Source organism: Aulonocara stuartgranti, assembly GCF_965226115.1.
Source record: "Aulonocara stuartgranti genome assembly, chromosome: 1".
In the NCBI taxonomy this organism is placed as follows: Eukaryota; Metazoa; Chordata; class Actinopteri; order Cichliformes; family Cichlidae; genus Aulonocara; species Aulonocara stuartgranti.
This window is the reverse complement of record NC_138939.1, coordinates 35970190-35996190: the sequence shown is the minus strand read 5'-3', so window position 1 is coordinate 35996190 and position 26001 is coordinate 35970190. Positions and strand designations below refer to the sequence as shown.

Here is a 26001-nt window from a genome sequence, read left to right as displayed (position 1 = left end):
TAAGTGTGCCGTATTTTCCAAACAACACGGTAATAGCGACGGCCCGCTAGCATGCTCTGACTGAAGTTCGGTCCGAGTTCGGACATGAGAACCTGGAAAAGGTGTCTGAAAGGAGAATGCTAAAAAAGCTTCTTTCTATCATGGACAACCCCTGTCACCCCATGCATGCCCCCATGGTGGACCATCGGAGCAAACGCAGCAAAAGACTCATTGCCCCGAAATGCAGAACTGACCGCCACAATAAATCCTTTGTGCCGGTGGCTATAAGACTGTATAATTCTTCCTCACTCTGTAGGTGATTTTCCTGAGACTATTACCAATGTTACTCTGTTCCCTTTCAGACCGTGCAATATTACCCAACAGTACCTTATTGAATATTTGTTTCATCTCCCCATCATATGCTGCTACTCCCTTTATTCTATTGCACAATACTATGTCACTTTCTAGAATCGCCTGCACTGATAATCAAGTTATTTATTCTCCAGGATATAGTTATATATATTACTTTGTTAGTTATTTGATACTGTCTTGCACTATCCTACTGTATATTACTGTATACTACTATTCTTATTGTATATCTTATTCATCTGTTCCTCTGTCTCTCCTGCTGCTTTGAGCATGTACATGACTAAAGAATTTCCCTCGGGATAAATAAAGTTATTCTTATTCTTATTTAACCATCATTCTTAGCTAAGGTGGAAGTTAACTGCTCTAATTTCTTATGTGAACATGTGCAGGCAAAGGGGAAAATGTAAGCACTGATATCATGATCAGTTTGAATTTAAATCTAGAATTTAGGAGGACAGACTGTTTGTGGTAGATCTGCATGTGATCCCCAGCAGGGCATTTTAAATAAGCTAAATGGATCACGATTTAATTACACCACAGTTACACTGTATATACAGTTATGTGAAAAAGAAAGATTTCATAGACTCTGTGAAGTCCTGTGAAAAACTGAGTACACCCTTAATGATTCCATACAAACTAAGAGGAAAAGCAGCACGCCAGAACAACTAGAAACATACTCAATAAGTACAGCGTGTTGGAAAAGGTTGCCGGGCAAAAGCCCATTTTCTCTGAAAAACAAAACAAAACTGGGTCATGGCAACACCTTGATTAAAGTCCAGACCTCAATCTGAGTGAAATGCTATGATGGGTCCTTTACAGAGCTGTGTATAAATGAATGCCTGCAAACCTCAATGAACTAAGACAATGTTTATTTGAAATTATTGCTATTAAAAGGTGGCTCTACATGTCATGTCTACATGGGGTATAATTCTCAGGTTTTCCTGACCCAATTTAAAACCTGGCAAGAACTGGATAACATTTGTCCTGATATATAAAACCTTCAGACTGTATATACCACACACAGGCCACCTACCATTCCAAAAGGTTCAGCTGACAATGCATAACTTGTACTTTTATGCTACATAACATTTCAGGTTATTCATATTTTTAAATGACTGCATGACATCCCTCTCACACACACCAATTATGTTTCAGTCCACCTCATTGTTGCAACTTAGAGCCTTTATGAAGCGATCTGCTTGTTGCAATCACTTTGTTACTGATGCCTGGTCTCTCATGGACATACCTGGCTCTAGCTGCCTGTCGTGTTTACCATCCTGTCAAATATCGATCACCCTCATTGATAGTCATTTCCTTAACTTGACTGGAAGCCGAGAATCCCTCCTACTTTGTGTCAACGCTGTTTATTTCGCCTTCATTGTTTGAAGTTGCTGACTTTTATTGACTTTCTGTGGTCTCTGGTCACCACATCGTATCGCTGCTGCTTTGTTGCAGATTTTTTTTTCCAATCCAAAAAAGGATCAGAGACCTTGGTTCAGAGCATATTCTCTGCTTGGAGTGTGAGACATCTTCAACAGGTTTGGTGAGTAAGCATTCAAAAACACAAACAGTTGTTGTTAACTTTATTTCATAGTGTAATTGTACTAGGAAATATAGTAGAACTTGCAGGTTATTTAAACTTTATCATTTACAGAAGTTTGAATACCTGTCTTTAGACCAAAGTATATGTAAAAGTATTTATTTTCTAATCATCTAAGAAATGAATTCAGCACAAAACACTCAGCACTAACAGACTGGCTATTCAATCACATTCAACCACAATCAGAGCATGTGCTTTAGGTTTGGGCTAGATGAACATAGATACACATATGGCACAATAATCCAACATGTTACAGAAGGTGAAGCTAAGATATCAAAGTTAGAAGCAAGCATAGAAGGGTGAGTGAGAAACTAAACCTTGAGCCTTTATGAAGCCCTTAATTGCATAATCCCTGCTATCACTGACACTACATCTGCCTCCCTCATAGAAAATATCAACAGGCTGACATGTCTGCCCAGTGGCTAGTTAGCAAACTAGCCACTGGAGTCTGTTTGGCAGTTGCAAATCCCCTTATTTTCACACACATATATACAGTAAAACGTAAACTATAAAAATACTAATTATACAAATAAACACACGCGCACACACACCCAACTGTACTCAAGCAACAAGGAAAAGCATTTGCTGTAGAGGTCTGGTGGAAAAGACTAATTTTATTTCCCCCTCTGGTCAATTTGGCAGGTTGTCTGTCCCCATTCCTGAGTTTCAGTACGAGTTCACAGAACACGCCGTCAACCTCCAGAAATAAACTGTTTGCTCATGCGTGGGTGCGATGAAATAGTTTGGCTCTCAAACCAGAGACAAGATTTTTCGCTCTCCCCTCTCCCTCTACAGACGTTCAAAAAGGCACAAAAGGCTGATGACAGAGCTTCTATGGGTGTGTATTAAAAAAGAAAATTCCACTTTTAAGTTTTATCTCTGTGGGAGACCGTATTTATAGATACTCATGTGGCAGAACAGGCCAGCTACATTAGGCTCAAATTAGATTGACATCCATGTTTTTTTTGTTTTTAAAATGTATGCTATAGCTCTTACAAACATTACTCATCATCTTCATCTTACTCAGGCATGTTTTTTTAGATCTCGTCAACAAACCCTGAAAGTCTCCTTCAAAAAAGCCATAAAACTCCAAAACATCTTGGGCTGCTAAACGGTGTTGATCAACATATCTGTTCATTTCAACTGAGGCTGGAAGCCATAAGGTCTGTTAATATAAAGTTAATATTCAAAGTTAATAACATAACTTTAAAAGCCTTTGGAAAGCCATATCAGACAGAAAGCAGTGAATGGCAGCTGTAAATGGCAGCAGTATTCCTGATTCTTCATCTTCTCCCTTCTCTGCCCCACCCATCCCATCCTCTTCCTCTCTTGGGGGCAGGGATAGCTCAGTAGGTAAAGTGGTCGCCCCATGATCGGAAGGTCGGCGGTTCGAATCCACTTAACGGCTACCCTGAGGTACCCCTGAGCAAGGTACCGTCCCTACACACTGCTCCCCAGGCGCCTGCTTAGTGGGCTGCCCACTGCTTCACTGAGTGAATGGGTCAAATGCAGAGAAAAACAAGTAATTTCCCCATGGGGATCAATAAAGTATCCATTATTATTATTATTATTCTTCCACACCATGGTGTACTTAGGAGACCTTTTCTCTTTCCACTGTCTACCCGCCACACACACACACACACACACACACACACACACGGAAAGCCCATGTTCAACTCACACTGAGCTACTGACTCAAGTGTGCTCCTACGTGCCCACATTCCTAGACAGTATCCCCAACACCAGAACCGTTTACCGCCTCAGTCAGGAATGCTGATTTCCAGTACAGGTTTTCATCAGACCTAGTTTAGGCAGAGAGTGCAACAGGAATTCACTGAGTAATACTAGCCATTAAAAAAAATAAGAAATAAAAACGCAAACCACCCCCCCGTCACTCACCTTCCAGACAGACTGACAGCGACTCTGCTTTCCCTCTCTCTACAATAACAGATACAAGGCTAATGCCAGAAGCCATATTTTGACCTACATTCAAACAGCTTTTTGAATTCAAATTCTTCACTGACGTTAAATCCCCTCATCCATTGTATAATTCTTACATTCTGCTGATCTAAGGCTCAAAGGTGTTAAGAAAAGTGCTTTTCCATTTGCTTCGCCTAATCGTTTCAAATTACCAAAAAGCCGCCAGAAACTCACGTCTCTTTCCATTTTGCACTTCTGCCATTCACAAACTAAACAGCAACTGAAAACTATCAAATGTAGACATTTTTTCCATTTCGCTGGGAAGGTTCCTGTAATACTTTTACATCTTTTCTTTAATGGAAATTTAAATTCATATCCATACTACAACTCTGAGCATTTACATCCCTCCAAATCTAACACAGGTAAACTTTAGGCTGTGACACAATGGCATGACCATCTAACCAATGTTCTACTCAGTCAGAGAGAGTAGGGCTGGGACATGATCACCCATGTGACTTCTTAGAGTACTGTATATGCCGCTGTGGTTGGTTGGCTGTAGCAGGAACAGGTTTGAAAATCTCTGAGCTTTCACATACCTGATTTCAAGCTTGACTGGACTGATCAGCTCTCTATACCCATCTTAGATAATGCTACATTAAAATTCAGAAAATAACAGAACACAGAAATTATTAAACACCTTTCATTCTTCTCGCAGCTGGTTACAAAAACAGCACAAACTGTACATTTGGATCTCCAAATAGTGCATAGAAGCTCACGGTGAAATCATTTATTTTGATAGGACTTGACTGTGACTTGACTGTGTTTGGCTGAGATTTTTTGATTGACATTGCCTTCCACACATATGAATGAATTTTCGTCTCTCCTTCAAAGATAATATATGAAAACTGTTTTTAAAAAAAAAAAAAAAAAAAAACGGTGTCCATTGCTAACTCCCTTTACATTAATTTTAACATGTGCAACAGTTTTTCTCCAGTTCCTTAAAAACAGTTCAGCTTAATAATCACAGATCACAAAGAGTGAGAACCTCACAGGTGTTTTTAAAAAACAAACAAACAAACCCCTACAGGGTATTTTATCTTGCAAACTGTAAATAAAGTGGTTAACTTTCCATTACACTTAACAGCTACTTTACATGTGCCATCACTGTGGTTACTATAGTCTGTGCTGTACTGTTCTGCTCAACCTTCAAATCGCATTCATTTTGAGCAGTAAGAAAACAACCAGTGCAAAAGCATTAAAAAAAAAAAAAAAAACCAAAACAAAGGAACTGCATATAAATACAGTGTCACCAAGTGCTGGCTGCTGCAACTCATCTCAAGTACAGAGTTCTACTTCTGTCCACCTCTCCAACACAGCTGCTGCTTGTATGTTCTCAATCCCCAGCGGCCTCCTTCCAGCTCAAACAGCCGTGCAGGCCAGGTCAGCAATACACCACACCACACAAAAATGAAGCTAGTCATTCAGAACACCAGGCCCACTGTCCTGCCCTAACCCCACCTCTTACACGACCCCTACACATGTGTGCATATGTCATCCTTCAGATAGCGCTCTGCACACTATTCAAGTCCTCTCAACTTAATCCAATATTGTCCCTCTTGAGGTTGCCTCAAAAGAAGTTTTGTTCTCTTTAGGAGGGGAGGAAAAACAGGAAGTTACATTCTTTCCTAATCACAACAAAAATGCAGCTGGCTGCTTATTAGCAGACAGCTAATAAAAACAGTAAAACCAGTATTCCAAATTCCCCTATGATTTCTGCACCAAAAGCCATCAAAGTTGCAAGGTGAAGTGATAAGAATGATTTGAATTGGCACTTCACTTGTTGTCTTTAAGCTTGACTTGAAAACTCAGTGGATGCAGGACTCCTTTTACACATCTGTGCTGGACTGTTAAAGTAAAAAGAGGCTGAGAAACACAAAAACCCTATAAAGTAACCAAAACCAGAGCGTGATAAAATCATGTTAATCCAATAACAAAGAGGAATAAATCATAAATCACATGTGATGCAATTCTGCAGGTCTCAGCGATCCCACTGACTGGGGCCACATCTCAAGTCACTTCCAGGGTCCCGAAAAAAGCCTGCCTCTGAGCCGCTTGGAGAAGTAGGTCACTGAGGATTCCATTCAGTTGTACAGCGCTTTCCAAATAGTTGCGCTTTTCCACTCAGCCCAAGACCTCCAGCTGTATGTTAACCCTTTAAGTGCCTGCAGGTCTCATTTCTGTATCAGCATAAAATCCCACTGTCCTGATTCACAAGCAGTCGGTAATTAGTGTTTTGACTCAGAAGTTTTGACTCAGTTTAGGATTAGTGAATTTGCTTTTTATCCTGCCCACACTGTATGTATATAATAGCTTGTTTTAATTTCAAAAGTGTACTCTGTGTTTTAGTCAAATCCATGAAGGGGGAAAAAAAAGATCTCACAGAACTATGTGCTAAAACTCTTTTGGGGAAGCAGCTTTTAAGTCACTGAAAACAACTTTAAAACTGAGAAACTCAAAAACCAATAAACTGCCCATACAAACTCAGAAAAAAACAAAAAAAAACAAACAAAAAGAAAACAGCTAACTGATCTATCAGCCTTACCCTAGTACATAAGCACTCAAACAAGCTACCACAACATACCAGAGGGATCATGTAGCCAGACAATCTTCCCAGTCTCCCTCTTTTCAGCTGCATGTGCTCTGACGCTAGGTCCACAGAGCTGAAATGGGCCACGGATTTCATGTTACCAAGCTGAATCAGCAGATTAGAAATGGCCACAAGATGATCGAGGTGTGACAAAACTGAGGGGCACGACGTCAAATTCCAGGATTTACAGAAGTTAGAAACTCATTTAATAACTTTAAAATTATTCCAGTGAACTAGAGGTGCAAACTGAACACGCAGAGCTGACGTATATCAAATTGATAACTTCTAACTATTCAGAATACTCTGATTCAGACCAAGGACTTTGTCAAGAAAGAAACTCCAAATTATCCAATTTTCCCAAGTCATTCCACAATAGTATGATATGTTTTCTTAATAAAAACATCATTACCTTTAATGTTGACCGGAAAAGGGGTGAAAAATGATCTGTTTTGATAGAAATCTAAATAAAATGCAGCTGTTCTGACATGTTCTATACTAATAACTACAAACTTACTCCAACTGATCAGTTTAAAAGCATTACGAAAATTCTAGGAGACTTTACTTGAGTTACTATTCAAATGTGTGTGCTTCTGTAAATGTAGCAAAACCACAGAGTTACTTCACTTTGTAAATTCCTGACCTGATGACACTGAGATAAACAGACTCAGTTTTGAATCACCAAACCTGAACAGTGCAATTGTCCCTGATCTGTCTAAGACATAGGTGTCAAACTCTGGCCTGCAGCCTAATTACATTTGGCCCGCGAAGCCATACCAAATTACTATTAGAGCTGGCCTACTGGTATTATACAGCTAATATATATATTGTTTAGTATTAAGCTTTGCTTGTTCCATATTCAGTTTTTCAGCAAAACGTGTTTGAGTCCATAAGAAAAGATTCATTCTTATATCTGGAGGAATAAATATATTTCAATAAATATTAACGTTAGCCCGCGACTTTGTTCCAGTTTTGAATTTTGGCCCACTGTGTATTTGAGTTTGACACCCCTGGTCTAAGATGTCAGTAAAATTGAGGAAATCCTTCTTACATTTATAGCAGGTGTGTGCCTCACTCTAAAGGAGACTTTGGTAACAATCAAACGAGTATTCTAAACATTTCTTTTAAAAAATTATTATTATTATTAGTATTAGTAGTAGTAGTAGTACAAATATTTGGGTACAGAGGCAGGTACCAACTCTCTTGAACTACTATAGATTATAATTAGGCAGAAGCTGAGCGAGAGGTTTGTGCGACTGGTAGACAATTACTCCACAGAAGATGCCATCTCTTCTGTGGTTCACACCACCCTCACCCACCTGGAGCAGAAGAATTCCTACGTCCGTTTGCTCTTCGTGGACTTCTCATCTGCTTTCAACACAATGATCCCACAGACACTTGTTGATAAATTACTGACTGTGGACTGAGCTCCTCTCTTTGTAACTGGTGTTCTGTGCTCCGGCATCAACGTGTGGCACGGAAATTGCACTGTGGCAGAGAGGAAAGCTCTACAGAGGGTGGTGAAGCCGCCCAACTGTCACAGACATATATAGCTCCAGATGCAGGAAGAGGGCAACCTGTATCATGAAGGACCCCACTCACCCAGCACACACACTCTTTGTCCCGATCCCCTCAGGCAGGAGGCTGAGGAGCATTAAATGCAAAACCACCAGACTGAGAAACAGCTTCATTCCAGAAGCTGTGAGACTTCTCAATGCATAAATGGTCAAGAACTGCTATTGTAGCACCTTAATCACTACTGACACTGTCACTTTATCAATGCTGGTCATCATGCACTTTGCTGCTAAAGTATTTATTTATACCTACACTCTATATCCATACTGGTACTCAGGTTGTTGCACTCTAGTTATCATATTATTTATCATATTGTTTTATTACTTGTTATTCTGTTTGTTAGGAAAAAAAAAACAACAACCCAAAAAACCCCAAATATTTATGTATTACTTTTTAAGAAAAAAAAAAAAACTCTGTTTCTTCATTATTTTGTTTCTTTTCGCTCCAGGACCGCGTGTACATAATTTCGTTCCACCTCATGTTAACATGTGATGCGAATGACAATAAAGCTCCTTGAATCCTTACTGCCCTGCCTAGTTACACAAATTAGGGCTGTGCGACAGGACCAAAATCTCATATCCCGATATAAGACAATTTATCATCCCGACAACGATATATATCACAAAAATTTTACATTTTCTGTAAATTCTGTGAATCTTGGGCAACTCGACTTGGGTTTAGTGTTTTGAGCTGGGCGTCATGAACCTGTAGTAGAATGTTTTGACCGATGCATGAAACTGCATTTTTAGACATAGGTTGTAACGGCCGCCATTTTCTTTGTGAGTATTTATTATACAACATGTTTCCCTCTCTCACACCGAGTATCTGTCGATACTGTTCACTAATCTGATATCAGTGCATACTGTGAGGAAGAAATTGGAGATGTTAACGCTGTTAACTAATGACACTTTGCTGCTAGCTTCCTCAATGTTACACTGGTTCTCCTGCAACCTGCTCCTATCACTGTCAAGTGCTGAAGTAAAGAAAAAACTGATCTGAAAAGACTGGTTCATAGATCCACACTCTGTCACCAATATGCGTTTTAGTTTTTTCAATCAGCGGTTCGGGGATTTGAACCTGCAACTGTTTATACACAGACTTATTAAAAATTTGGGATGTGACAATTCTCCAGATCAATGTTTTTTTACTTCTACATCCATTTACCTCTGTTTTTGTATGGCTTTTATGTTTTGTTTTGTTGAGAAAAACAAAGAAATGAGAAATAAAATAAGTATCATCACTTGTTCTTAGCTGGGTCAGCTTCCATTAGATCTAGATGTTTTAACCAGGAATTAACAGCTCCACATGACCAACTAGGATAAGTCAGAGTCTCACAATACATAAAGACAGAGTCACAACACAATGCTGTGCACTTTTGTCACACCTCTAACAAATACCCGTATTTGGGGTAGCTCCTGTAGGGGTCTCCTGTCCATCACTCACAGACATGGATGAAGATTACTTGAAAACTACACTGGCTGGTAAATATAACAGATCATAATGCTAAACTGGACTAATTTTAAGAAAATTAATCAAATGAAAAATTCTCCAGCCTCCTTTGTTAGGAATTCAACTGTCCTGTGAGAATAAATAAATAAAATCAACGTCTTGCTAGCTGTAAAATTAGGAGCCACACTGAACATAACTGACTTAAATATCACCACAAAGACCATAAGTCTATCTCGCATGATGGAGCACATTCTGAAAAGTAAAAAAATAAAAATAAAAATAAAAGGAGGAACAGCTGATGAATTAGAAGACATCAGCCCTCCTCCATCGCCTCTGTCCTCATTTTGCTCTGATCTCTGACACTATAAACAAGCCTGACTTTGGGAGGGGTCGACCAAGAGAATTTCATAAACTGCACTTTGATGTCTCCAGTTTTACTCAATAATAACAAAGACCAGCTTGTATTAACCGAAGCCCCTGACTGTGGTACACCCTGATAGAAACTCTGTAATATCTGTGAGTATCACTTCAGGCAGGTTTGCTGTGATGGCCCAGTGTTACCGCATACAGCTGTTGCCATAGGTGCACGGAGACGCTTTCACTCTGCTGCTGCAGCAGCAGCAGCACCGCTTCATTCTATTTTTCATGAGCTCAGTCGGTTGCCAGGGTTTTAGTTTCCATGGCCACACTGCAGTCTGATGGAACAAAAACCAAACCAGAATGCACGCCCGCTCCCCAACACCTCAGTTGTCTTGGCCCAGTACCCGCCCAGGGACCATCATGGCAATAAAGGCTGGCACACTAACCGACTGCCATCACCAACCACCCGTGGTGCCAGCTGAGGTAACGTGTGCGAGTTCTCAACCTCCTCTCACTCTCATCTACTGACCAGCCACAGGGTGCAGCACAACACCATCAATGATTCAGCAATTTACCACTCCTGATGTATCTACAGGAACACCTCACACAGGAAGTTTATTCTAATGCCCTTGGGATGCCTGCACCATGATTGTCTAGTGTCTGTTACAAGATTGAGAACTACAATGGAACAATGGAAAAAACACATTTCGTTTTAAATAAGTGAAAAACCTGACCAGAAACAGCTAAACTGTCACAGTGACTGTGATAACTGCTGCATCAATGGATTCCAGCTCTGTAAGTGGAGAAGATGCATCACTCTTTCCTCTTCTGTAATAACTGCTGGCAACTCCCAGATTTCAGAAATATGCCTGAATAAATCGAAAAGCACAAAAATCTACTTTGGGTTAGGTTTTTTTTTTCCAATTTCGCAGTTCACTCCTTTATGATAAGAAGAGTGAAGTTGCTGAAGGAGAAGAGTGCAGTGTGAAGAACAAAAAAGTAATCGTAGTGTTTGTGAGTGCCTGTAAATGCATCTAACCAAGCATGTGGTAGTCCTACCTGGATTATTGGCCTCCCCCTCCAGGACCTGCAGCTCGGTGCACTCGGCAAGCGAGTGCTCCAGGCAGAGCTGCAAGAAGCGGGCCTGGGTTGGGCTCACCCTCTTCAGCAGGGACAGCAGGGCCACCGTCTGCTCGCACTCATTCCACCCCTTGAACCAGCTGGCCAACACACCCACTTGATCACGAAACATCATGGTCTGCAAGACGGGAGGGGGGGGGGGGTTGAAGGCTGGCGGATTGAAGCGTATCTGCTCTTAAGACTGAATGGTAGCTTTACAGCGGTTATTGGCGTCTCTGTTCAGCTGTGGCGCTGTGTTACCATTCTAAGCTTTTTTATCATTATTATTATTATTATTATTAGTCAGGTCAGCAGTCTCTGCCAGTATTCCTGGTGGAGCCTTCTCCTGTATGATAATCTCTGGGTTGTAAGGGTGAGAGAAGATGGGAGGGGGGTGTTAGTTGCTCTTCTTGCTGGGCATTAGGTGAAACGAACTCCTGCTGCTGCTTAGTCACTCTCAGAGCGATTGATATTTGATGAGTCAGCTTTCTTCCAGCACAGGCTGTGTCACATCAGCTTCAGCCTCACAGGCATTTTTCTTCAGGGAATCCCTCTCAGCCCTGCAAGAGGGTGTCAGATGTTAAGTGAGGGAGGGGAATAAAGGGAACATTTAACCCACGCTGCTCTCAGCTTCTACTTAAGTAGGTCTCTCCCTTCTTATCAGACCTCTACGGTGACTTTTACAGAACACTGAGCATCGTTAGAAACGCGACGGTGTCCCTGTTGCTTCAGACTTGCTGCTGCAGTGGGGTAGTTTGAAAGAGAGGGAGGAAAAAAAGAGAAAAAAAAACCCTCATACTTTATAGGTCTCCTCCTCGCCGTCGCTATGCGAACAGGCTTGTGGCATTCACCACCGGGACAAAAATAAATAATTTGCGTTTTTTTTGGTATCCACCCATTCCTTAAAAATACAGCTGTCGGTACTAGTGGCGCTACATCCCGGAATTTTCCGAAAAGGACGCCGGGTTACCGACGGCGGCCACTGGCACGCCTGTGTGCTGCACAGACGATAGCACCGACTTCCCTCCGTTATTCTAATGACAGGTTACTTCGTATCGGAGACCGAGATCCGGCAGTGAAGGCTAGCTTTCAGCTGTAAAAACCCTGCAGAGCAGGCTACGAGCCGACTCCAGGTTCCCGAGCTTTTACCGCTGTCTAAAACTGTCACTTTGCCTCATCAGCACACAGGGAATGACTGTCGGCGTGTGTTAGAGTGTACGAGGAGTTTGTAAAATGTTGTGAAACGGAAAACTAGGGAACAGATCCGTACATTTATCCACGTTCCTATCTAGAACGTTTCCATAGAATAACCGCGTAGCAGCTGTAAATTTAACCCAAGTTACCGTTAGCAAATTTCCCAACAGTGTTAGCCCCGCGAATAAAATTTAATGGCTGGGAATTCCACATTCCCCGCGATATTACTTGAAAAGTCCTTAGTCAACCGCTAAAACTGTGTAATTTTCATTTAAAGACTGGGGTAGAGTTGATAAAACAACGGAGGGAAACAGCTTAGCTAAAAACTTCAATTTGAGTGTTAATCATTGTGGGGAAAGCGGTTATTACACACACCAAACTTTAAGGTTCCTACCTGCTGGCGCTGTTCGCATCGTTGGGTTTGTCTCAGAACGGGCGGCAGGCTCGGCTTTTTCGGGGAGCGGTGCCCCTTTACTCCCGGTCTGTGGGATTTGCCATCTTGACTAACTTTTCCTCTGTCTCTCCCCCAGCAGACGGGCTCCACTGCCCTAAAACTCCATGGTTAAGTGAGCAGTAAAGTTGTGACACCGACTTCCCTCAACACTTTTCAAAATAAAGCTAAGCAGTAGCGGTGAGCATTTTTTAGAAAACGTCACTGAACTACTACAGTAGTTTCAACTTAAGATCGTGTTTGTTTTTTTTAGTGCATACTATGATTAACTATGAATATAGGTTTCACGAGGAAAGTCAGAATTCAAAGAGAAAAAGTAAGAATTTTTGGATTCTGTTTTTTCTCAAGATTTTCTTTTATTATCTCTTAGCTTATATCTTTTATTATTGCTTATTTTAGAAATCTGACGTTTATCCCCTCAAAAACTGATTTGTTTGCCAAAATCCTGACTTTAATTTTCATAATTATCAGATGTTTTTTCCATGCCAGTCAACCTGTTTTGTATGAATGTACTGGGATTAAAAGTTAAAAACTAGTGCTTCTGAAATGTAATTAAGGACAAGTATGAAGACGCAATACTCAGCTAAAGTACTCTGTGAAAGATGCTCCTGAATAGTATTTGATCCGTTTTTGTACTTAGTTACTTAGCACATTCGTGGACGCTTGTGATAGGCATTCTGCTTTTATTTTGAAGATCAGTGCAGTCGATATCCGGCCTTGTTTCGGCCGCCTTGACTTAAGGGGGGCTCGCTCTGCCCGTTTCCACATGCTAATCATTAACAGCAGAGCATTACGTCAGGGGTTTGGCAGCGCGAGGAAGCACCAAAATAGAGAGAGAGATATAGTCTAGTGGGCGACCAGCGACGAAACTACAAGAAAATGTAAGAAAAGGAAATGTTTCCAAAGCCACAGTTAATGAGGTCCACATCCACACAGGAACGATGCTGAATGTTTTAGTTCGTAGGTCAGGGAGACGTGGAAACTATTTTTAGGTGACAGACTCGACTCTATTAAGTGTCGGAATGTAACACGGTTCATTTACTCAACTATCTATGACTGGCTATTTAATTTCATACTGCACTGTACGTGTATTCAGCTGTACTTCAAAGGGAAATTCGCTTCAGTATTGGAGAGCTGCTTGTTTAGTTTTTATTATAATTCAAAAGAAGAAAAACGACCAATTTATAAAGTACAGCACACAAGGTGAAAATCTTTTTTGAACACAGTGAAAATACTTAATTACAAATAAAACTGAAAAGTAATTATGTATCATTTTGTCTGATGTTTTAAAAGTAAATGTGGGTGTGAATTTCTGTAGAAATTCAACCCTGTGATTGATAACACATTATAAATTGACATTACACAAATATTTATTTATTTCTAAAGAGGCCCACAGCCTCACTTGGACTGGGAAACACTGTTCTGTCTGTTTCTTGTGTGAACATAAACTTCACTTCAGAAAATTAAAGTTAAACGTACAAGACTTAGACCACAACATCCAACATTAGGAGTACACAAGCTTGTGAGCCCCTGAGGCTTGGTTTGTGTCTCCTGCTGGTCCTTAACTAAGCATCTGTCACATGTAAGGTGTTAACCACTACACCATGGAGCCAACGTAAGTACAATAAACTATTCCTGGAAGTAAATTCAACTTACTGCTTACTGTAAACAAAAGTAGATAGTAGATACCTGTGCATCAGCTCTGTCTCCTCCAGAGGCATTAAAAACATTGTTTACATTTTAAGGAAAGAACAGATGTTATCCAAATATATATATATATATATATATATATATATATATATATATATATATATATATATATATGTATGTATGTATGTATATATATATACATGTATGTATGTATGTATGTATATATATATACATGTATGCATGTATGTATGTATATATATATATATATATGTATATATGTATGTATGTATGTATGTATGTATGTACGTACGTACGTACATACATACATACATACATACATATATATATATATATATATATATATATATATATACATATATATATATATATATATATATATATATATATATATATATATATATATATATAAAATAATTTAAAAATTTTGAATTCCACTTTGCCTCAATACATTTTAAATGAGCTTTGACCCAGAGAAGACTGGATCATGTTCACATATGGTGTTTTCTTTGCCTGACAGAGTTTTAACCTGCCTTTGAACTGGAAGTGTTCCTGAGTGCATGCAATGATTTGTGACAGAAACCAGAAACCCCTCATGATGCGTGAAGTATGCTTCTGTGGGAAAGCTACATCATAACTTATGATGTAATCGGAAACTCATTTTAACACTACGCTGTAACCTCCTACATAACCCAATGTGCACCTCCCATAAACTGTACCTACACGTTGGGTCAATTCATCCCACAATGACTTGAATGGTGTGCAAGGTTAGGTAGTGTAGGGATAAAGGGAGTTTCCAGTTACAATGTCAGTTGTTTCAATTCAATTTAATTTTATTTATACAGCAAGCTGCTTTATGTTGTAAGATAAAGATGCTACAATAATACAGAAAACCCCCCAACAATCAGATGATCCCTGAGCACTTGGCGACAGTGAGAAGAAAAAACTCCTTTTTAACAGGAAGAAACTTCCGCAGAAGCATGCTCAGGGAGGGGCACCCATCTGTTAGACCAGTTGTGGGGGCATGGGGGGCGGGGGGGGACAGGACAAAAGACACTGTGGAAGAGAGCCAGAGATTAATAATTAAATATAGGGCAATGTATAAACACATGGTGAGTGAAAAGGTGTGACATTTGTAGATTTCCCACAGAAGTCTAAATCAAGCTTTAGTCAGGTTACGTGGAAGACTATGCTAAAAAGAGTTTTCGGTTATGACATAAGTTAAATTTAAACACAAGTTCTCTCTCTCAGGGGCAATACCAGTTTCCTCACACAGTCTAAAGGGAGGAGATTAAATGGATGTTATATTTCAAAGCTATTTTACTACTGTACTGGCTGCTGTATCACAGGAGTGATGTCATTTGTCTTTTCTACGGTAAACTTTGAGCGATCACGCTAGGTGGAAAGGCCAATAAATTATCGCCCTTTAGCGCCACCGCGTGGTTGACCTGTAGTATTACAGCTGACATTTTTTAAACTATAAAATCATAATTATCGTTTTGTCTGTACAATGTGGGCCGTACTGAGTGTAGTTATTAATACATATGCACTGTTGTTTCTTCACATTTTTATTAAAACACATATCACATTATCTCTCTATTTAAAAAAAAAACCTATACATTTATCCAGCTTATTACGTTGTTTTTTTTATTCCTGTGTATTATAATACGTCATGTATGTCACATTGAATTCAGCTTTTTTAATATCATTTTTTTTTCTCCTGAGGCTATCTATAAAAAAAAACAGCGAATCGCCTCCATGTGAGCCTCGCTGTGAGTTCCAGTCGGATGGTTTTGTGAGCGAACAGGAAGCAAAAATTCCCCTGCGTTTAAATACCTACAAATACCAAAGTGTTTAAAAAGAGGAGACACTGGCAGCACTGGAGTGATGTCGGTGTGATGATACGTGATTAAAGCTGCTGCTGCTGCTGATGGTCGGGTCGTCACGTATTGCACGTAGCGGATTGGAAATGAGGAAATAACCAGGAAGCTGACAGCAGATCACCTCCTCCTCACAGCTGCTGCTGCTGCTTTCATTCACACGTAGCTACAGAGAGAAGCTGCAGTTTGTCAAGCAGAGGTCCGTGGAAACAAGAAGGGTCGTCATGAAACTGGTGGTCATCGTCCCCCTCCTCCTTCTCCTCGAGGTGTCCGGATACGCAGAGTGCAGGTGTTTCTGTCAGGTGAGTGCTGGACGCGGTTCTGACTTACTTCCTACATTGGTGGGATTATTTGACCGGGTTACAGGTAACTTGTACTGATTCATTTTACATGAGTGTCGGTTTTTATGGCTACCCTAAAATTCCAGACTGTGAGTCAATGGCCTCAAAGTCATTTTGAATGGTAGGAGGAAACAAAAAAACAACAACAACAACCAAGTCAAGTTGGTTTGATAGTACCAAGTAACTGGAGTTCACTTCTTGTGTATTGATTTCATTTTAATGAGTTTTTTACATTTGCTTAGTGTTGTTGTTGTTGTTGTCGTCAGTGAAAATATCAGTAACAATACAGTTCTGTTAAAACAATTGTGGTTTGGCCTAGGCCCCTGCATTAAATGTGCATCGGCAGTAAGTAATTTCTTTATTTCTGTGTAATGTCACACTGATGTTGTTGCTTATAAATACCAAGTTTTGTAGTTGAGCACCCTGGAGGCGAGGAACCTGCCCATGTTTTGTAACAGTGAAGGTGCTATGGTCTAATTCCCCTCATATTTTGATTACTTAAGAATTTTTCTTGTGTACACATTACATTGATATTCAGATCTATACTTTATTGACCCCACAAGGAAAATGACTGTTGAATAAAAATAAATAAAAAATAGTACAGTCTACTATTGAAACTCTTTACAGTGTTTTCCAATCTTACTTCGGCTTGCTCTCAGGAGCATACTACACTGTACACTGGATAACCAGCTGTTTGCCTGTTCCCTCTACATCAGGTGACAGGCGACCTGGATGACTGCACGTGTGATGTGGAGACCATCGACCGCTTCAACAACGACCAGCTGTTCCCAAAACTCCAGAGTCTTCTTGAGTCTGATTACTTTAGGTTCTACAAGGTACAACTCATGCACCACACATACGTATACGCACATCTGTGGGTGAGGTCTGTTACTCTGAATGTGTGTTTGGCTTCCATCCTCTGCAGGTGAATCTGAATAAACCGTGTCCTTTCTGGACTGCCAGCAATGAGTGTGGTCTGAGGGACTGTGCTGTGCAGCCCTGCTCTCCTGTGAGTTTAACCCTCATATAGCAGCTGTAAACAGACTTTTACGCCCCCCCATTCAACCTGCTGTTAATGTCTGATCACTGTCTGTATAACTCATAACGATAGAGCCGCGCATTGGCATTGTTTCTTGTGAACCAACCTAATTGCTTTTGCATATCAAGATTAAATTGAGGGTGCAGCCGTTGTGTATTTAAATACCAAGTGTAAATGCAAAGACCTGTGGACTAGATTTAAATATCATTAAAAAAAAAAACTACAAAGATTACCTATTAATTCCAGGTGAAAGAGGAGAAATGGTCACATCAGACTGACTGAAACTGTCTATTCACAGAACGAGGTGCCCGAGGGGCTCCGATCCGCTCCCCACAACAAGGTGAGTATCTCAGGATCAGTAAGTGGCACAAACTGGCTGCGACTCAGATGGTCTTTTTATTTGTGTCCCATTTATTTAATCAAATCTGACAACAGTTTACCTTCTCCATATGTAAAGTTTACTGAGGATTAATGTCACTTTGGAAATGAATCAAAACTGGAGTCATACAGTAAGTAAACACACCCTCGTGCAATTTATCACTTAAGAAATCAGAAATCAGAAATCAGAAAGGGTTTTATTGCCAAATGTTGAGCGGGTTTACAACATTAGGAAATTGCTGCGGTGCTTCAGTGCAAACATACTGTTATAATACTGTTATAAATTAAGCTTAAATAGACATGAAAATAAATGCCAGACGACTCAAATACAGTTATTAAGAGGTGATGCAGATTCTTCAGTATTAACAATGTGTGTCGAGTCAGTGCAGTCTCTTCCAGTTACAGGGGAAAAATAGTGTAGACAGCTTCTAATTGATGAGTGCATCTACTGTGATGGGTTAGAGAGGAGCTGCTGTAAAGCCTTGAACCTTTTTGCTGTCAGCATCTTGTTTTGTGTTTTGTAAAAAGACGCAGGAATCTGTATGGAATTATTTATATGTCAAAAATCACGTGTGAGAAAAAGCATAATCTGAGCAAATAACTCTATTTCATTGCCGAGTTTTCCTTTACATTTCAGAACATCCATCTTTTATATCCCATGAAGTCTATGGAAAAAAGCGTTGCTTCTTCATTCTTTAGAGAGGGCCTGAGAGATTTCTCTCAGATTGTGAAAGGGATCGCTTGAGTCACTTGTGCAAAAAGAAAACAAGCAAAAACAAAAGAAAATCCAAAATGGCAATCCCCTCACAGCTCTCCCCCAAACTCAGCATAAAGACACGCTTTCTCATAATTATCTATTTTTTTCTTTTTTTACTCATCCTGTTGAAGACCTGATGACCTTTAGCTGCGTTGAGCATCCGTCCATCTTTCCGTTCACCCATTAACAATTTTTACAAGAGTCACGACTGCTTCTACAGCACAATTTAATCAAACCTTTACACAGTCAACAAAAAACTGGTCTTCATTGAAACTATTGTCAAGGTTTCATTTATTTTCTTCAGAGTTTTGAGATTTAAAAAAAATTCACTGATGCAGAACGTAGTTGAACCATATTATTATTATTATTATTATTATTATTACCTTTAGCTTAGAGACAGATCCACACTGCTGCTCAGCTGCCAAAAACATTTTATACCATCCATTAAATCTACAAATCCTCACAGTGTGGCCATATTTCTGGATTTGTTGCTAATGTGACAGTTTTGTAAATGTAATGTACTGTACTGTAGCACATTTTGCTTTTTATAAAGACTAATTTTGTTGTTGTTGTGGGTTTTACAGGAGGATGTAATGTTTAAAATTAAAACAAACAAACAAAAAGGTCATGGGATTCTAAAAAGTTTTATTTGCTAGTGCACTAGAGCACCTTTTTGCCACAATAAAAAACGTTTCTATGTTTAATGCTCGACATGTATTATAAAAAAATGTAATAAATCACATTTTTACATCATGGCATTAAAGTGAACAGGTTTATCTGCTGTATTGTGTTAGCAGTTAGCAGTTTTGTTACTTTCACTTTCAGCTTCCTGCTGTTAATGAGTCATCACAGCAAGTTTGATAGAATATAGCTTTGCTGCCCCTCAGATTTTCTCAGTAATTCATAGAATTGTAAATTTAAAGTTTGTGTGTGTGTGTGTGTGTGTGTGTGTGTGTGTGTGTGTGTGTGTGTGTGTGTGTGTGTGTGTTCAGTATTCAGCAGAAGTGAACGAGCAGCAGGATGAGTGTGAGAAGGCGAAGCATCTGGGAGCTGTAGATGTCTCATTAAGGTGAGTCTCGTTCATTTTGCTCAGTTCTTTTCTTCTTCTAAAAGTGACTTTTTGACATTTTTTATTCAGACTGTTCTTTTGAGTAAATTGTGCACTGCATTGGATGAAACTGTCTGGAAGGCGGTTGGGTGGTGAGCATACAAGGCATAGTTCGGGTGAAAGCTGCTTCTTTAACCTGAAGAACCATACTCGTTATCTTTGCTATTGGGAACAAAATCATTAATATATAACTCAAATTATTTTCTGGTAACACGTTCAAGCGGGATACCAAAGTAGGATTTAACTTTCTTTTCTGACCTATGAACCTCCACACTGAGGTTGAGCACAACTAAGCCAACTGAGTGCTCTCCTTTTTGTTCCCAGCGCTGAGACCAGAGAGGCTCTGCTCGACTGGAACAAATATGACGACGAAGCAGAACGCTTCTGCGTGGTTGACGGTACGTCTCAGTCCAGCTGAATGAAGGAAGAAGCAAATTTGATACATTTTGATTACCAAAAATAATTGCTAATTGACACTAGGCAGAAATATGATAGTCAAATGCTGTAGATTGTAAGGCAACATGTGTACGTCAACAACAAAGTTAAAGAATGAAAATGTTTTGGAAACATAACAGATTATTTAGCTTAGCATAACTGAAAGGGAACATAAAGAATAGATAGTATGTCTTGTTTTTGGTAAGGGGATATGATTACAAGAGACATTTTTAGGGAATGTAATGCTATGTTTAAGCAGTATTGGGACTGACTATAAAACATACTCCAAGGAGTAGTTTTAGGAAACATGATTCAAGCAATTACAACACAGAAGATGGTGCAACATGTAGAAAATGTAATGAAACATAGGGATCCATTTCTCCAAAACCTTTGTGAAATGCTAGTGGGTAACTCCTCTTTCCTGAATAAATCCCCTCCACCACCACCCTCTGCTACATTCTGTCACATGTGGCTGACAAAAAAAGATGTTTTCATTATAATGACTTGCAGCTGAATAAAGGCTCGCTCTTTTCCAGATGAAGAGTCACCAGACTCCCAGTATGTCGACTTGCTGCTGAATCCAGAACGCTTCACAGGCTACAAAGGACCAGAGGCCTGGCAGATCTGGAACAGCATCTATGAGGAGAACTGTTTCAAGTAAGCGTTCAGAGCCCACAAAATAAGTGACTGTAGTTTATACTTTAGCGTGATTCACAGTTCAAAAATAATCCCCAGTTATCTCACACTGGGACTTAGAGGTTGTTACCTCTTACTTCATCTCCTGTTTGAAATTGATTGCTTTAGCTCACTTTCAGCCAAGTTTTGAGGAGCAGGCGGATGGCTCTTCAATGCCCACAGCCATAGAGGTGTCCGCAGTGACCATGTTAGGGACATCTATATCCTCTGACATCAGAATAGTCTGAAGCCTGAGCTTTGGCTCACAGGGATGATTTGTATATAGAGTGACATCATGTTGCCATGTTTACTATCAACATCCACCACTGTGACCACCCTGTAATGAAAAAGAAACCTTTATGTGTCCTTCTCAGACCATATACTATCAAACGACCACTAAATCCCACCTCATTCCAGAGCAGCCCAGGAAGTGAAGGTAGGAATTCTTCAGTGTTATATCTCACCATTTTTCTAAAACAATTGCAGTTTTGTTTTGTTTTCTCCATTTCTGATGACACGTACTTTGTTTGCAGCGAGGACCTTCTACAGCTGGCTGGAAGGTAAGCTGATGCTACACCTTAAGATTCTCTTTTTGTCGAGTTTTCGATAAATTCTCTGCCTTTCTCTCTCAGGCCAGTGTGTGGAGAAAAGGGCTTTTTTCCGGCTTGTCTCAGGTCTGCACGCCAGCATTAACGTACACCTGAGTGCCAGATATCTGCTGGATGGTGAGGCAGAAAAAAAACAGCCCTTGTTCATTTTCTTTTTCCTTTTGTCTGAAGAGTCAAAATAACTGACACTCACTTTTATTGCCTTCTTTCCTTCAGACAGCTGGTTTCAGAAGAAGTGGGGTCACAATGTGTCGGAGTTCAGACAGCGTTTTGATTCGGAGCTGACGGTCGGCGAAGGGCCCAAGAGGCTCCGCAACCTTTACTTCCTTTACCTGATAGAGCTGCGAGCACTGGCTAAAGTTCTGCCGTTCTTCCAGCAGTCATCCTTCCAGCTGTACACGGGCAGACCCGAGGAGGACCAGAAACACAAGGAGCAGCTGCTGGACATCCTGCAGCTGGCCAGGTTGGTCTCAGACCACACCAATCATTGTTAGACTTTCCCTGAATAAAGGTATAATACAGCATGCCCTTTTTTTCTTGATACCTAGTATTCATGTTCTATAAATGAAAGATCAACCATATTGTATTTTTTAACAGTTAATTTCACTCAAAGTGCACTAATTAGAAATGCCTGATTTGATATAGATTTACACTCAGGTTGTCAAGGTGCAGCTCGAAGATCTTGCCCTAGTTCTGCTGTGGATTTGACCCATGAAGCTGAGATCAGGGCAACTTGATGGTCAGATCAACTTCTGCAAGAGTCCTTGTACTTCTCGTGGCTGAAGTTTTCCTTGTGACTCTGGCCGTACGCTTGCCCTCGCTGTCATGCTCCAGAGTGAAATTGGCACGAGTCAAATAGCTTATTGACAACATCACTGTCAGTGTCAGTGATGTCTGTCAGTGCGCCCCAGGGCAGCTGTGGCTACAATGTAGCTTGCCATCACCAGTGTGTGAATGTGTGTGTGAATGGGTGGATGACTGAATGTAGTGTGAAGCGCTTTGGGGTCCTTAGGGACTAGAAAAGCGCTATACAAATGCAGGCCATTTACCATTTACCATCACAAAATGGATATGAATGTAAACATGTGGATGTGGATGGGTGGTGTTAGAAAGAAGTGAGCTCTGTTAGCACTCTGCACTCTGGGAAATGTAGGCAACAGATTCTGACATATGACACCTGTGGTTTTACAGCAATGCTTTTTAAAGTCCAACAGTTTAATCACAGTCCCTGCCAAGGTTAATATAGTTAGCTAAAAATAAACTGAAAACTACAACTAGATGTGAGAAAGTGTTGTAGTTCACTAATAATAAAAATAATAATAAAATAAAAACTAGACTTTTGAAAAAATTCAAACTAACTGGAGTGATTTTGAGAACTAACTAAAATGAAATACAAATGTCATTATAACTTGCTTGATAAGTCATGGATAGGTGTGTTTATTATAAACTGTGAGTCAACTGCTTTCAAGAAGTTCAGCGTGTTTATATTATTACACCTGTACCAATATCCCCAAATCTTGCCTCTGGCATATGCCCTCCTTGCAGTTTTAGTCTTTTTAGTGATCACTGTAACTAATAAAAACTAAACAAGTTCAAACAATAAAAACTAAACCGAAAAAAGAAATTGTACTCTTGAAACTAACTGAAACTACACTAAATTAATAACAAAAAGTCCAAATGAAATAACAATAAAAGCTAAAAACAAATTAAATAATACAACACTGTACTAACTCTGGTCACTTCTTCGCACTTCACACTTCTTTCTTTATTAATCTCTGTCTTTCTTCCACAGCACGTCTTTTATCCTGTCTTCCTTTTTTTACCGCAACCGGTCACGGCAGATTATTATTATTATTAGTAGTAGTAGTAGTAGTAGTAGTATTGTATGATCGACCTTACAATATAAAGCACCTTGCAGCGACTTTTGTTGTGATTTGGCGCTGTATAAATAAAATAAAAACGGACTTCCATGCAATGTTTTGATGACGTTCATCTCCTCTTTTCTAGATCTTTCCCTTTGCACTTTGATGAGGCTTCTCTGTTTGCTGGGGATGAAAAGGAAGCAGCCAAACTGAAGGTCAGCAAGTGTTTCAAACTCTGCTGAAGTTATTGTTAAGTTATTGATATTGTGGACGTAATGCACCAACTGATTACATATTCACAGGGATGTTAATTAATATTTTCAGAATGCTCCCCACCCATATTGTTGATTGTTTGAGCTCATAAAATTCAAAATGATTTATAATTAACCTTCTGGTTTAACTGCATAAAAGCATTCAGTTGTATTCTAGCCACGCCAGTTAGAACTCTACGTGAAATTGTGCTGTAAAAACATTGATGCATCAAAAAATGCTCTAGCTGCAGAGTGAATGCAGATACAGAGATACGGGGAAGCCGATGCTTTGAAACCTTTTATCGCATTAACAAAGCTGCTGGGAGTGATCTTGTGTACGCAGGGTTGCTGCAAACACACAGTAATACTGACTGGAGTTGCAGTTTTAATTTGTGTGGGTAACTTTCAAGATTTAAAATGACCTGAGTTTTCTGTGAATGTCAGGAGGATATCAGACTGGCCTTCCTCAACATCTCCAGGATCATGGACTGTGTTGGGTGCTTTAAGTGTCGCCTGTGGGGGAAACTGCAGGTACCTGTTATTTTCCTCTTAGTGCCTCTCGTTAGCTTGTAGCGCTTCTTTTGTAAAGATGAACTTGATTTTTTTGTTTGTTTTGATCGCTGCCTCTCTTGTGTCACAGACCCAGGGATTAGGCACAGCCTTGAAGATTTTGTTTTCAGAGCGACAGATTGAAGCTCTGCCCAAATCCAGTAACCAGCGACCCAGTTTCCAGCTCAGCCGGCAGGAGATCGTCTCCCTGTTCAATGCCTTTGGAAGGTCAGAGAGAGAGGCTGTGGACATACATGTGCCATATTTAAAAAAATCTCCTTAGTTCCAGCTCACACCCACTCTGCTCCTTGGAGAGCTTTTGTTGCCTGCGCGTTAGTTTATTATTGTATCTGAAGCACTTTTAAAACCTGAAAATGATTTTTGGATATGATAAATGAGCATGCGCCATTTATTATTCAGAAGCCTTCTATGCATCTCCTTTGCGAATTCCTTCTTGAGCTGAGTGCTTGAGCTATCAGGAAATTTAGACTGATATTTGAGTTACTAAATGCTTACTTTGTGTGTAAATACAAAAGTAAGTTTAATCAATATCAAACTCCTAAGTCTGTCACTTTAGAACAAGTTTATCTCTATAATAGGAACTTACATAAGTGAGTACTGATCTTATTGGAAATTCACACTCATTTAAAACAAAAGTTAAAACAAATATGTTCAACATGAAATCAAAATAGTGCAAAACTTGCCTAAATTTTCTGTAAATTGAGGCTACAATATAATATTCGCAGAGAAACTGGGTTTAATATTAGTTAAAACATACTGGAGTATTTTTTTCATTATTTTGTACTTATTATTTTAACTGTGTCCTCCTGAATCCTGCGCAGGATTTCCACGAGCGTCAGGGAGCTGAAGAACTTCAGAGTGCTGTTAGCAGAGGAGCAGTGAGGACATCCAGAGGAGTCTGCCTTCACCTGTTGACTCCTCTCTGATGGGGCTTTATTTCAACATGTGCACTTTTGTGGTCCCAGGCCACTGACTGCCATCTTTCCTACTGTCTTAAACCTGCTGAAATGTCGACTGAAAGATCAGCTTTAATCAGCCAAGTGTTTATTTTTCCTTAAAATAATGCATTGCTTTCTTTTGAATTAAACTAAAGTCATATTTAAAAAAACAAAAAACAAAATGACACTTTGTGGCATGGTTTAATGTTCCTTCAAGTGGTATCATTTTTTTTGCTGATGGAGAAACGTGCTTGTCTATTTTCAAATGCGCTTTGATCAATGAAATCACTTCAGTTGCTGTTTGGGAGCTGACTGCTAAGAATTCTGTCTCACCTGTTCACACCTGTGTTGTTGGGATTATGCTTTGCTCCTGAGGATGGCGCTGTTTGTCAAGAAAATAGATGAGAAACGTCAAATCTAAATTGAATGCGGGCCACAAATATGCAGTATGTCGAAAGGAAAACTATACAGGAATGGACACCAACGTTTAAAATTCATTATCACACTGATTCTCGTAACAGCCATCCTCTGTTTTCAGAGTCGCAGGTTTTCAGGTGCGTGTCCAGAAGTTATAATGAAACCTGTTTCCACCTGGGAGGAAGGTTTTGTAAACCATTCAGCACAGATCCCCAAAATATTTATATACTGTTGGTAATATTCCGATTGTACATTGTATTTGTGTATAAGTTTGGAGATTTAAAATGTGTATATATAAAAGTCATTTTATGAAAATGTAAACGGTAATAAAATTTTAAAATTATTTTTCAATGTTCTAAATTCAAAGCTGTTTTTTATTAAATAAATGTGAATATTTGTATTTGTAATTGGGCG

At 39.7% G+C, this 26001-nt stretch overlaps 2 protein-coding genes across 6 annotated transcripts in view; one reads left to right on the top strand and one right to left on the bottom strand.

Moving 5' to 3' along the window:
* The window catches only part of samd4a (sterile alpha motif domain containing 4A), a 73412-nt gene extending 60555 nt beyond the window's left edge, over positions 1–12857 (bottom strand). For 2 of the 3 annotated variants that reach the window (XM_082514296.1, XM_082514298.1), the window contains exons 1-2: positions 12604–12854; positions 10956–11575 (exon numbers count right to left, since the gene is read on the bottom strand). In XM_082514296.1, coding sequence (XP_082370422.1) covers positions 10956–11151 — 196 coding nt within the window. In that variant the 5' untranslated portion in view covers positions 11152–11575; positions 12604–12854. Of the gene's footprint in view, positions 1–10955; positions 11576–12603 lie in introns of all 3 variants that reach the window. The other variant, XM_082514297.1, reaches the window with a different exon arrangement.
* On the top strand, positions 2077–25994 carry ero1a (endoplasmic reticulum oxidoreductase 1 alpha). Of its 3 annotated transcripts, none has more exons than XM_082515922.1 (16): positions 2077–2786; positions 16346–16510; positions 17266–17385; positions 17475–17558; positions 17887–17928; positions 19716–19792; positions 20156–20229; positions 20803–20923; positions 21316–21377; positions 21475–21501; positions 21574–21666; positions 21766–22012; positions 23557–23626; positions 24107–24193; positions 24303–24439; positions 25054–25994. In XM_082515922.1, exons 1-16 carry the CDS (start codon positions 2769–2771, stop codon positions 25112–25114), a joined length of 1485 nt encoding a protein of 494 aa, XP_082372048.1. In that variant the 5' UTR covers positions 2077–2768; the 3' UTR covers positions 25115–25994. The 3 variants fall into 3 exon arrangements, with proteins under 3 accessions (XP_082372048.1, XP_082372050.1, XP_082372049.1); XM_082515924.1 differs by lacking the exon at positions 2077–2786 and adding an exon at positions 13434–13541; XM_082515923.1 differs by lacking the exon at positions 2077–2786 and adding an exon at positions 13434–13541 and having other exon boundaries at positions 16054–16510.
* The last annotated feature ends 7 nt before the right edge of the window (positions 25995–26001 follow it).